The sequence below is a fragment of the Centroberyx gerrardi genome, chromosome 18 (assembly GCF_048128805.1).
Source record: "Centroberyx gerrardi isolate f3 chromosome 18, fCenGer3.hap1.cur.20231027, whole genome shotgun sequence".
Classification (NCBI taxonomy): Eukaryota; Metazoa; Chordata; class Actinopteri; order Beryciformes; family Berycidae; genus Centroberyx; species Centroberyx gerrardi.
This window is the reverse complement of record NC_136014.1, coordinates 18,623,722-18,637,161: the sequence shown is the minus strand read 5'-3', so window position 1 is coordinate 18,637,161 and position 13,440 is coordinate 18,623,722. Positions and strand designations below refer to the sequence as shown.

Sequence of the window (13,440 nt, the reverse complement as noted above, 5' to 3'; positions counted from 1 at the left end):
ATGCAATGCCGCCATGCTCCCCACCCCACCTCCCCCCCCCCCACACACACACACACCCTCCCCCTTCTCTGCAGCAACAACGGGAGCATCGCAACAAACAAATGCACACAGACAGGTAGTGAAAGCACACACCGTAAAATTACACCCCAAAACCAAGCCAGGCAGAGAGCAAAAAAAATAAATAAATAAATAAAACAGATCTACAGAAAAAAGGAAGAGAGAGTACCTTGCTCCGCCTTCAGGTGTGCGAGGCCTTGAGGAGAAAATTGGGCAGACAGAGACGGATAGAAAGAATTTGAGAACAACAGCACACCAATACTGCAAGTGTATTGTGATTATGCATGCTTTGCATGATGGCAAACCATGGCTATCACACTAAAGACAAAGCTTTCTCCAGTAGCATTTGAAAGCTTTCTGTTGAGAATAGAAAATAGACTAAGAAATATACAGAAAATATACAGTAGCTCTGCATGTTGTTTACTGATTAAGTGTTGGGGTACTCATATATTTTCACCCTCTTAAAAGTGACATAATCAGGCATAATCAGAAATTTAAACAAAATAAATCTATGTGGAGCTTTTATCTGGAATGAAGAGCTGTCACTACAATCTAGGTGAAACTATGACTAGCTCTTTTTCTGTGTCAATCATTCTCTGGCTTTGGAGACTCACCTGGTTTTCTCTGGACTGCTGTGGAGTTGGCAGAAAAAGGGAAAGAAGGCAAAGAGATGTCTCGCATTAGGAACACACTACAGCTTCTTTTGCATGTGGATCTAACATGCAAAACGTACCACACTGCTAAGCATTTTCTGGCCATGTAAGGAGCTAAGAGGCGCCCCTTGACATGCCTGTTCAAAATAAAACCATTTCAATATAAATCCCTGCGGAGAGAAACACAGAAAAATTAATCTGTCCCGTCCTTTCAGGGAACCAGATTCACATTATCATGATCATTTGGCAAACAACTCTTTCACATTTCGAATATTGTTACAGAGACATAATATTCTGCGTCTTGTATCTCACAGAGTGCCTCACATACGGAAAAAAGAGAGACATAAATCCACACTCCTGAGGATTTATGGTGTTGTGAGGTTTGTGGATCTCTGGACGCTCCTCAGACCCATATCTCCCCTCCTCCACCCCCTCCGTGCCCCTTCACCCCCCGCCCCCCCCTACCGCAGTTTGCTTCAACGCTGACCCAAATCCACGCACCCCCTATGGTTTCTTGTTGGCTTAGAGGAATGCTCACTGTGGGACTCCAGTAGTTTACAGCATGGTTTCGCAAAAAAAAAAAAAAAATAAGCCACACGTTAAGCTTCATCCCTTGAGGCAAACATCCTCACCAGGACCTCACCGGTGGATGACCTCCTTGTGGGTATCAAACACACCAATTTGATTTAGGGCACATGAGAGATCAGTCAGTGACTTGAGTCTCAGTCGTATCTGCGACCATATGTTAGCTAAGCTACGCGGCATTATCCGGTATCTTCTCCTCATGGCTGCAACCCCGATGAGATGTCTACAGCTACCTCTTTAGCTTCATCTCAACCCTGGTGCATGCAGGCACGAATGAATGTAAAGGGATTTCTGTAATCAGAGCCCCTCGAGAGCAACAAGTACTGACAAGAGGAAATTAAACAAATCTTAATTAAGGCAGACTACATTACACATTTTAAGTGCCGGTTCTAATACGCGATATCAGATATTAATTTGACTCAGAGCATTTAAATAGTGCTGTGCCTTGATCTCTGGCCAGGCGGCGCAGAGGCCTCCGTTTCCCACCACTGAATACTAACTGGGGGATTTTCACCCTTTATTTTTCGCCCTGACGGCTTTTGGTCCTTGTGCTTCGTGTAGAGCCTCTCAAAGATCGCCCTCTGTCATTTTATCACGAGCGCGCGGCATTCATGTTAAATGTAACGAGCGCAACAGAGGCCGGAAATATCTTTCACGAGGAGGAGGAGGAGGAGGAGGAGGAAGACAAGTGGCATGGAGTGGTGAAGGCTAGGCTGGATTTTCTCCCGTCTCCTTTAGGGAGCCCAAAATGGCTGCTGCTTCTCCTCCCACACGAGAAGGATGACATTGGCAGAGGAAAGGGAAGGACGGAGGATGGAGGTGGGGGGAAGGGAGATAGTGGCCAACTGATGGACAGTAGCGCTGCTCTAGCTCTCCAGAGCCACAGGATTTTGGACCCCTGTATATGTGTATGTGTGTGTGTGTGTGTGTGTGCATATTTGTGTGTGTGAGCAGGCTCCCATGTGTGGGGGTGTGCATGTTTTTTGTGTGTGTGCATATAGCCTATATGTGCTGAGCATGTGCGCATATGTGTGTGCATGTGTGTGTGTGTGTGTGTGTGTGTGTGTGTAAAACGCTCAGTTGCCCATGCAGATAAAGCCCTTTTCCTTGATGCAACATCGTCCAGAACAAGCCAATGTGCTGTGGAGGACATGTGGTCCGATCGTAATCCCCTGCTCTATTTTACCAGCAGCTTCACCACTCAAATCCAAACATAATTTTCAGCTTGGGCACTAGACACAAATGCCCTCTGCACTAGAATCAGGCAAGTCCCCGCACCATTTTTTCCTTTTTTTTCCCCCTGACCTACTTTTTATAGTAAGATTATTGTAACTGTCATTTTTTCCATGTCTGTTTATTAATCCCCAAAGCTAAGCCTGGAGGCACCATTTCAGCACTTGCTTAACAGTTTGCTTGCCCCAGCCTTCAATTACTAGCCTTCCATCAGGTCATTGAATATTTTTTAAGCAAAAGGGGCCGCTTAAACTGCTCATCACAAATGCAGGGATGTGGGATTCTGACAGAGGAAATGGGCGATCATTTTACATATTAATTAAACAATCCAGTGTAGCTCTTATTAACCTTGACCTTATGCATATCTCACTGTAATGGGGAAACCCTAAGGTATTCAAGAGACTTCATAATGTCAGCCCTATTAATTTAATTGAATAGAATGAGGGACAAAAACATCCAGACCATTTCCATGAAAGAAAATGTCATTTGCACAGACAATAACAGGGACCAAATGAAGTCATTACTAAAGATGACTCGGCAGAAATCAATAGTTTTTGGAGTTATTATCACCGCGCGCCGCGCACGGCAAAGGGCAGCGGCAGCAGCAGATTTGGCTGCCAAAGCCTACGCGTGTGGAGAGCGAGTGGTGAGTGGTGTCTAATTTCAGCTCGTTGCCCTGACACACTTAGTCACACTGATACATCCTGATCCACATGGGAGGAGAGACTGAACATGTGTTTTATGGCCAACTGTTTATGGTTCTAAGCTGATCGCCTAGCTGGACCGTTTGGGTAGAGCTTTAGGAGCTGAGAAAAAGATAGAAAGAGAGGGAGAGAGAGAGAGAGAGAGAGAGAGAGAGAGAGAGAGAGAGAGAGAGAGGCAGTGATGGGGGAGTATTGTCTCACGCTTATGACTATAATGATGTTTATAATGATATTTCAGCAGTAGACTGAAACATCATTATTTCGCCCAGCAATCTCATGAAGCGGGCAAGATATGCAAGAAACATAAACACCAAAAAACAGACAAACGTATTAATGATCTGGATGTTTTTCAGTGCAAGTGGCTGAAACAGGCCAGACCCCAATTTCTGATCCCACATGATAATTCTGTCCATTCCTCCCATTTTTTTCCTTCTAGGCTAGTGGGCTAGCAGGCTAGCATAAGGCATACGGCTGGCAAAATGCTTCCAAGACCCAGTCCACTCAGTCAGTCAGCCATCTGCCCATTTTAAAGAGCAGCTCCGGGGGCCTTGTTGCTCTCTGTGTGTGTGTGTGTGTGTGTGTGTGTACGCATTCACAAACGCAACTGTGTCTGATTCTGTATATGTGAGGCTTGGGCCATGCAGCCAGATAACATATAAATATTCCCAGGTTTGACAGATTGCTTTCATTGCTCATTAACGTACAGCATAATCAACAGTGTACACACAAGCGCGAAGCAGTTGAGCGCCTCTAATTGCACTAATAATAAGCAAACAAAAGGTGAAAGTTTGATCACTTTGAGCGGCCCACAAAGCCTAGTTCAGCGTTTGAGCGTTGCTTAAATAACAAGTGTTTGGGCACTTGTGGACATAATAAAAATCCCTCAGCAGTTTGCCGACGGACAGTTTGAATTGACGGTGGTGTTTGTGCAGGCGTTTTCTGGGCAAATTAGCCATCTCTGTTCTCATTATACTCCTAATTATGGTTCCCTGTCTCTGCGGCGTAATCAACAATCAGCCACATCAGTTAATGGGAAGGCAGAAAAGAGCAGCAGTCGGATCAGCTGGGGAGCTAACATGACTTCCCCTCCTGTCTCGCTCTTTTATGGCCTGAGGATGGAGGACGATGGAGAAGATGTGTGTGTGTGTGTGTAGGTGTGTGTGTATGCATGTGTGTGTATTGAAGGAGGATTCTCGTACAAAGGCGGACCTCCTGGGACAAATTGGGGTACAACCGGGCTACAGTGAATTCAGTCTTTGCACTTATTCTGCCCTGGGGCTGAGATATGGCCATCTCTTTCTCTGTCCCAGCTGTCCGGCTGAATCACAGCCACCCTCTTAAAACCTTAGTTGTTTTAACACAAGGATGTCATAGTTCCCCTGTCAGCTCACAGGAAGCTCTCAGACAAATGGGCCTCCTCTTACAGCGACTGTTAGACGGAGGCAATGAACAAATGGGATGAAGCAAAAAGGGGGCAAGTCCAGTCCGTCCGCTTGACTGCTCTGCAACCAGCACATCGCGTGCTGTCCTGAACAATGCCACAGGCTAGCGCTTGAGATTTAAGCTCCAAACAGCTTCATTTGAGCAGCAAATGATGGACACATTAGCAAACCATATACAGCAAAACTGTTTCCCGCTTAACGCTATACTGAAATTTGAAAATCCTTCTTTATTCGAAATGCAGGCTATATTAGTGAAAAATTATAACACGTAAATTGTATTAGACACAGTCTAAAAACAATCAGTGCTGCAGTATTCAGTGAGCATTCCCCTATTTTTTGTCAAAATGGAGTCATCCCTCAGCCATGTCAGTCTGATTTAAATAGGCAGGAAGTGGGTCAGCAGTGGAGGAAACTCGACATGGGTCTGTTCACACAAAGTCATCCTTTACAACCCATACATATGAAGAAAGAAGAGTTAGGGAAGTAAGAGTGCTGTAATGGAATGTATACTCTGTATTATTTGTCTAGGAAAAAGAAAGAGAGCATTATTTATTTATGTGGGAGATGCAGTACCCTAAAACAGGGAATACGGATATTCTCAAGGCTACCAGCAGTGGTGTGTTTTGAAAGCTTTAACACTTTAAACAGTCCTCGACCAGCAGCAGGGTCATAATAACTTAAAGAAATATTCAAATAGTTCAATGTGTGTGAGAAAAAAACAAGTTTTCAGGAATAATAGAGTAGGCTACTGACTGTGTAGGCATAGCAGTGCTGATGGAGGTTCTTAGCAGTAGAGTATTCATGAGTTTATATTAGGATAACATTTCAGTATTATGTGGAGGGGGGAGGGGGGGAGGAAGGACCAGCGTCAACTGCAATCGGGTCCTGCATCATGTCACTCACACTGGGCCACCATTTGTGAGCAAGGATGGTAAAGTATTTGCTGAAGTTCGCTAAAGTTTTGTATGCCTATGGCTTTAAAAGTATGAAGATGTGTAGGATATTGTCAAAGTGCTGCATCTCATTAAACTCCCCAAAAAGAGATGACCTTGGCATAGAAGCAGAGGAAAAATAGATGAAGTTGTTTCTCATTCAAGCATTGTGTACCTTCGGGTCCCTGCACCACCTTGCAAGAGCTGAATACATTTAATGGAGAAAAGAGAACTGAATGTTGTAATTTTAGTCGTATCAGCTAATACTGTATCCACTGGTTCCTCATCAAAAGTAATAACTGTGAAGGGAGAGGAAATGCTGAGCGCATCACCTCCAATTTAACTCCCACATGAAACATGAACACTTTCTAAAAGAAACTCTGTAAGAGCAACTACCCACACAAAAATATTCTGGTGCTATGTCCTGTGCGAGTTGCATTAAAACTTTGAAACACATGGGAATATAGCTGCTCTTGCTTCATATAGCCTAAATTACTCTGTTGTGTAAATTCTATATTATAATCAATGCACATTATTCAGGGAATTGCATAGATGAAGTTTGGGGTGGCACAAATCATGTTAGGACTAGAGGGAATAGCAACAAAGTTATGAAAATGAATTTTAAATTTGGTTCATGTGATTCAGCAGTCTGTATGGAGATTTACGGTGGAAAGATAAACATTGTCTGGGTGTTGTAAGGCAAACGCCATGAGATTATTTTAACATTATCTGTCCAAATGCAAACACAAAACTGTGCGGTTAATCAGTGGGCAAACAATCTTATATACCTTGAGGTAGAAGAGCAAAGCTGGTGTTAGATCAATTCTAAATTTGGAAGGAATCCCTCTGAATTTTTTACAGGGACTTTAATCAATATTCAACACTTGACACAGAAAGCTCTGGAGCCAGCCCTCTTACCTTCAGTGCAGTATCGACCTACATATCCAGTTCTGGAGCAGTCACAGTAGGGTTCTCCATCTGCCAGAGAGCAGGTCCCTCCATTCTCACAAGGGTTCTCTGTGCAAAGTCCTATCATCTCCAAACGCACTTTCTGGCTATTGATGAGCGTGGGCAGCTTACTCCCATAACTCAGATCAGTGATAATTCCCTTGAATGGTGGCAGCTCGCGGACGGAGGGCAGGGTGATGGCAGAAGTGCGGATGTCCCCCGGGAGCCCTCCGAGGAATAGGTCGCTAACGATCTTCATGAACTGTCGCTGGGGCCGCACCTCGTCCGCCTTGGTCTGGCCGTCCAGGGCCAAGACCGTCCGCAAATTGTGCCTGCTGATGGCGGCAAAGTGCCAGCGGCTGTCGTTGACCATCTTGTCGGAGGTGATGGTGGTCTCAGCACAGTCGATGCTGAAGCGCAGCTGCAGGTTACCCTCCGATACCGTGAGAAGCAGAAAGTCGCAATATCCGCCGTCGTCGAAGTAGAGCATCAGGCCGTCAGATTCTGATGTCTTGAACTGGAAAGTCAGGTCACTTCTGGTGCTGGCGTCCCAGCGCAGGTAGCGAGCCCACTGGCCTTCAGAACCAGTAAACTCCATGCCCGCACTCAGGCCCAGCATGGTACTGAGCAGCAAGAGGACATGCCCTGGTAAGGTGGCGGGATTCATGGTAGAGAATAGTAGGGCGCACCGGTGTAGGGTTAGAAATGGGGGTAGATCCTCAAAGTGATAATAACATCTGATTATGTCTGGGATCCAAGATTTATCTGTTGAATGTTATATTCCATATAGATAATCTTACAGTCAAGTAGAGAATGCAATATCCGTTTTTATTTGTGATGCAGATCTAATGTTGATAATAGACAAAATCTAATCTTCTCAGCCGAGTCTAAGCAGAGATATATGGAAAAATATCCAATTTCCACATAAATCGGACAGTGAGTGCTAAGATGAAGCAGATCCTTAGTGTTTTCTGTCAGTAATTCAGAGCTGCATCTGATGATTTTTCTTTGAGGCGACTTCCTGGATTGAAGCACACTACCTCCATCGTTGGTCCAGTTCCGTATCCATGCCCCATGATTTGATCTCCAGCTTCAGGCACACCTATGACAGAACTGCAGACAACAGACATGTCATCAACATGCATCGTTAAGCAAGAATTCATTTTGAATTTCACATGATGTCAGGATTTTTTTTTTGCCCTGACAGTAGAATAAGAGCCAGCTCAGGGTGAAAAAAAATGCTTTGGTTCACTGTTTAATCAACACATAGCCTAAACTTGTTAACTACTGCTAATGATAAGTGAATATGTTATAGGGGGTAAGGGCATGTTCCATAATTCAACAAAACCATATTATAAACTAAATGAGGTCTATTTTATCCAAAATCTTAGGCAATATTTTGGCTGTGATGATTAAAAACAAAAAAGACCCAAAATAAATTAGCCTATCCTTTTACATCTACTAATTGCAAACCAGTCATTTGAAAATAATTTGTTATGTTGAAGAAGCAAAATAGAGGAAGAAGCATTGGCCGTTGGAAAATATATGACAATGTCTTATAAATTAAACAAAATCATGGTTTGAGTTTAAATCCTCCACTAAAGAGGGGTGTTGAGAGGACCATTTAATGCAGATGTGACTCTCCATGAGGCCATTAAATAACACTAAGTAACCAATATTAACATCCATTAAAGGTTTACGAGTATTTTTATGTGGGGGGCCATGTCTTACCAATTACCCATTTTATTTGAACTGCAACTCAAATAATCACTCAAACTTTTATGGCCTCACTCTGAGAGTTTAAGTCTCGAGGAGTGGTAGTACACTACTGAAAATTTTCCACAAAAATATCCAGGCTGCTGTTGTTGTTGATTCTGTGATGAGTGAAAATCCATTGAGGTGAGCCAGAACATGTGTTTAGCTGCAAACGTCAGCCTGCTATCTCTAAGGGCCTGCTGGGATCCTGATAAATATGACTAATTATCCGCCGCCACTTTCCCTCTCATTTGCATGTCTTTAGGGGATTACAATCATAAACAGCTATTCAGAAAGATGTTAGGATGGTACCACTTCATATTGGAATCCCACCACTATTAACATTTTTTTTCAGTGAATACATATTTGCGGCCAAATGATTTCCACCACTGGAGCCCAGATGAAACAGAAAAGGGTTTTGGTATAGACTAATAACAGCTAGCCCATTAGCCTAGCTTGCTAGACCTGTACTCATTCAGCTCTATTTGAATTTGCTCAATAGACCTAGAGATGATTCACATGGCGAAACCTTATATGTGTGTGTACTCTTCCGGCCCTTTGCCCTTGCAGTTGTTTTGGCAGTGGGCTGCCCACCAGACAAAGACTTTGTCCAATCATGACGGTGGCAGAGCACCATGCAACACAATAGGCCCTTTAACCACCTGCCCTGAATAGTTAATCTTGCTGCAGCAGGCGAGCTATTGAGTTCTAGTAACTGATACCTATGCTAATGCATTGTGTGTGCACGCATATGTGTGCCTGTACGTGTGTATATGTGTGTCTCTCTTGACAACGCTGCGTTGCCTGGCCGGATCATTGTGTTTGTCTTAAAGGTGACTCTGTGAGACAGCAAAGAGATTAAAAGGCTCCGTGGGGTCAGAATAACCGTGGACACAGCCATGTCAATCCAGCCCTGCCTCCTGAGATGTGCTGTGTGCTGATAAGGTGCTGGTAGGCCTATCTGTACGTCCTTTCTATGAGCAAAGGCCCGATCATCATGAGCCCATGAAACCTGAGATGCAGTCTCCTATGAAAATTGGCCATGCCCTCTATTCAATTAACATGACTTATTGTGTGCATTGCCTAACTGAGGCATCAGGTGTCCCTGTGAGCCATTGATTTGATAAGGAATGCTAACAATGCTAACAGGTTGTCTTTCGGTTAACTACAGTGTCAAAGCAGAAACGTTTTTGTTTTTTTTGTTTTTTGCCTAGATGCAACAAATGCCTGGTAAAGAAGAATAACATGATAAAATTAACTTCACTCTCATGAAACCTGAAATGCAACATCCAATGAAAATAGCCTCGCCTATATTCAATTACATGACATATTGTATGCATATTGTATGCCAAACTCACATATCAGGTGTCCCGCCTTCCTCCCCACAATAGCAAACGTCAACATTGTCCACCTGCATTAGGCCTATCTGTACGTAGCCTACGCCAGTTGAGGCTAAAGGAGACAATATTGACTTTTTCATTAACATTGAATTACAGCCTACTGTCACTTTGCTTCAACAGGCACTTATCTCGTTATGGGAATTGTCCTTCAGCTACCCTCAAAATTGCTAATTAGCATCGTTAGCATTCGTCATTCAAAACAATGGGTTCTAGAAGGCGAAAGCAAGTGAATTAGCTTGCGGCTAGCAGAAGCTATATTGATTACTATAGCAAACAGTCCATATAGTCAACTAAAGTATAGAGCTCAACAGTGACCGCCCACTTTTGAACGGCTCCGGTTCAAAATTCGGTTCAAAAAAAAAAAATTCGGTTCGGAGCAAAAAAAATGGAAAACAGAAAAAAAGGCAAAGGTTGGGGGGTTTTTTTGCCTTTTTTTCCGTTTTCCAATTTTTTATTTTTTTTTGCTCCGAATCAGATGTTTTATGGTCACGATACATCTCGTAGTTGGTTGGCTTGGTTCCAGGCTTAAAACTCTTTATATAAGGATTTTCTGAAACGTCAATGGAGGAATGAATGGGAAATTCACTTCCTGGAACCGGAGCCGTTCAAAAGTGGGCGGTCACTGTTGAGCTCTATGTATAGGGAGACGTGTTTTTTCCTCCATAAATGCCTAGTTAAGAAAAACAACAGTCTAAAATTCAAAATGGCGAGGTATAAGCTACCTTGACATCTTCGACCCTCAGCAGGAGTCTTGACAGAGTTGTAATTATGCTAGAATAAGCACATATTTCCCGGGATATATACACCTTGAATTATTAAATAGCGGAGGATATGAGATGACCTGTACGGGATACCATAGACACTGACTGAGCATAAATGATGCATCTAGCGTTGGTGCTGCAGATTTATTGACAACGTTTGTAATGTAGCCCCCCGTCTCCCGCTGAAGACCCCCTGTACCCCCCGCTGCGCTCCCTGTCTATCACAAGCTTCAGCCGGGAGGAACGATTTAATTCGACATCAGTCACTGCAAACATGGGCTCTAGGCTACTTTGACGTGTATCTGGGCCGGAGCTGCTAGTCTAGTCCGGTGGTTTCCAAAGTGGGGTCCAGGGACCTCCACGGGTCCTTGAGGGGGTGTTACAGGGGATCGCCAGAAAATTTTGGAATAGTTTAATTTCACTCTTTTTAATTAACTAGACAATAGCACAGTGAGAGAATATATTAGGGTGGCTGTTGATCACATGTCTATGAACTAAAAAAAAAATGATGGCCAAATGGTTCCCCAGGACAAAAGCTTATCAAATGGGGATCCATATGTTTGGTGGTCCTTGACATGAAAAAGTTTGAGAACCAATGGTCTCATCTTCCAAGGCTAACTCCATTAGACCTGCACAAACCTCATCAAGGCAAGGGCATTAGGCTACAATATAGGACTATGCCTATTCCGTCATACACAGAAATATAAAGTTGCCCCCTCTGCAGTCACTCAATGAACCTATAGGCTATGAAAAACTCCAGTTACGAAAAATAACTATAACCTATATGGTAAGTTTGAGAAGGACACGACAAATATCACAGCAAAAGTAGCATATAATTAATCCTATAGAAATATTATAGGAATATTACACTTTAGGAGATAAAAAAAAAAAATAGCATGAAGTAAGATAACATCACTATAAACTCCCAAGTACCACAGACACATTGGTCCCTGCAGAAATAGGCTATTATAGAAATATTATAGTGATGTTATGGCATCTCTATTGAAAACCCCGTTAGATCTGTCATGCTCTCGCAAAATGGACGCAATAGCCCACGTTGTGCTGGATTGCAGCAAAACAGTGATTTTTATCAGTTAAAGGGCTATTTTGAATCCCTTTCTTCTATGCAAAACGTTTAAAACCGAGACTAAATCCGATCCGGACTCCTGCACCGATGAATAAAACAGCGCTCTATATATTTTCCCCCTGTCCCAGCTTTCCCTCTGTTTCTCGCACGGTGGCAGTCTGACTGTTGCTCAACGGCTCACCAGCCATCGCTCTAAAAATTTAGAGACCGAAATTTGGACAGAACTCGGAGTTATTTGCAAGGGTAAATCTTCACCATGATTTTGCCTTTTTCTACTTTGTTTTAGATAAGGATTTTTCCTCCCTGACACACGCAATTCAGTGAGCTGAAACTTTCAGTCTTCATGCGCGCTCTCCACTGATTCACGTAAAATAGGCTATGTTTATCATAAATTCAGCCTGATAAGTCAACATTGTCTATTTAATTGAGCTTTTGCCTCAAATCGCCTGTTCTTTGGTGGTAAAACCGCGGACGAGAGCCTTTAAACTAATCACCCAAACCAGCCTATAGCGCTTTCCCAAATCCCCACACATCCCAAACTCACCAATTCACTCACCAAATCAGCAACACAGAAACCGCAAAACCTCGCAAAAACTTCAGCATCTCACGGCACAAATGTCCACCTATTATTATTATTATTACCTGCTCCTAATGCAGAGAGGAAAATGAGCAGCCTATAATATTAATCTGCTCTTACCTTTTGTCGCAGAAGTCGACTCCGGACGGGTATAGATGTGGCAAATAATAATAATCCCAAGCAAAAATCCCATCCAAAAACCGTTTTATTTTAATTATAGCATGCCCGGGGCGGCGAGATGTTGATGCTGGTGATGGGAAGGTTATTACAAGTGATGCGCGGTAGAGGGAACGGCAGCGGTCCTCCTTCCCCCGGCTCAGTGAACGCGCATCTCTCTGCTCGGCTCACTCAGCGCAACTGATGATGGGCCCCTACTGGATTCTCCCACACTGGGCGCTCTGGCCCGCCCTCTACATCGTACTAAAAAATAAAGAAATAAATAAATAAGATACCCCTCTTCCCACTCTAAGGATGAGAAAATATGGAAAACAGGCCTTCCGGACAAATTGCCATTAATGAAAACTCCTCATTGTTGGATATGATATATTTCTAGCTGTATTTCTTCATGTTGTTTGCAATAAATCGCTAAAGCCATGAGTCATAATGTCATGCTCTGAATACTGGGTTATTGTGGAGGAGGCTGGGAGTGATCTACTGTATTAGTAGGCATGCTGGGATTATCAGTAGACAACAGGGCGTGCAGGGCACATGCCCCGCGGCCCCGAAAGACCCGGGTTCGCATGTAGGTACATTTGTAATTTCATTGTAAATTTGCACTGTTGTAGGCTATAAATCCGAATACTATGTCTCTATTTTTATGAGTTGTAGACTGAGAATTTGTGCGTGTGTGTGTTGTTCCTGTCTGATGGGGTGGGTATAGTTGACAGGGCAGATGCACAGGGTTTAATGGTGACCGCTGACAGTGCGGGGGCCCATAGAATATGCTTGCCCCGGGGCCGCTAACGGGGTCATCCGGGAATGATAGTATGTTCTAAAAAATAAAAAAAAAAAACGACAAGAGGACGGTGAAAAGTGAAAACGTGAAGACACGTTAGCGTGCCAGAAGAGTGCCGGGGCAGCATGCAAAATGCCAGGGTGCTGTCCAAGGTACTGGATTTTAGTCCGGCGGAACAGAGGGCACGAGGACCAGGGGACTGAACTGGAGACTGACAATGTGTGTAAGCACTTACGGTATTCCTATAGTATTAGATCTACATATCACAGTACAACCAAATTATGTGTTTATGTAGCACAGGCCTTATAGTAATGTACAGAACCACAGACCAACATACAGCAATATTTTTTT

General features: G+C 43.5%; 1 protein-coding gene across 3 annotated transcripts in view; it reads right to left on the bottom strand.

Annotated features, from left to right (window-relative positions):
• Positions 1-7,221, bottom strand: part of nrxn3b (neurexin 3b) — a 259,015-nt gene extending 251,794 nt beyond the window's left edge. The window contains exons 1-4 of one of the 3 annotated variants that reach the window (XM_071924920.2): positions 6,525-7,221; positions 4,566-4,568; positions 672-689; positions 227-253 (exon numbers count right to left, since the gene is read on the bottom strand). In XM_071924920.2, coding sequence (XP_071781021.1) covers positions 227-253; positions 672-689; positions 4,566-4,568; positions 6,525-7,221 — 745 coding nt within the window. Of the gene's footprint in view, positions 1-226; positions 254-671; positions 690-4,565; positions 4,569-4,638; positions 4,652-6,524 lie in introns of all 3 variants that reach the window. The other 2 variants (XM_071924921.2, XM_071924923.2) reach the window with 2 other exon arrangements.
• Positions 7,222-13,440: the final 6,219 nt, after the last annotated feature.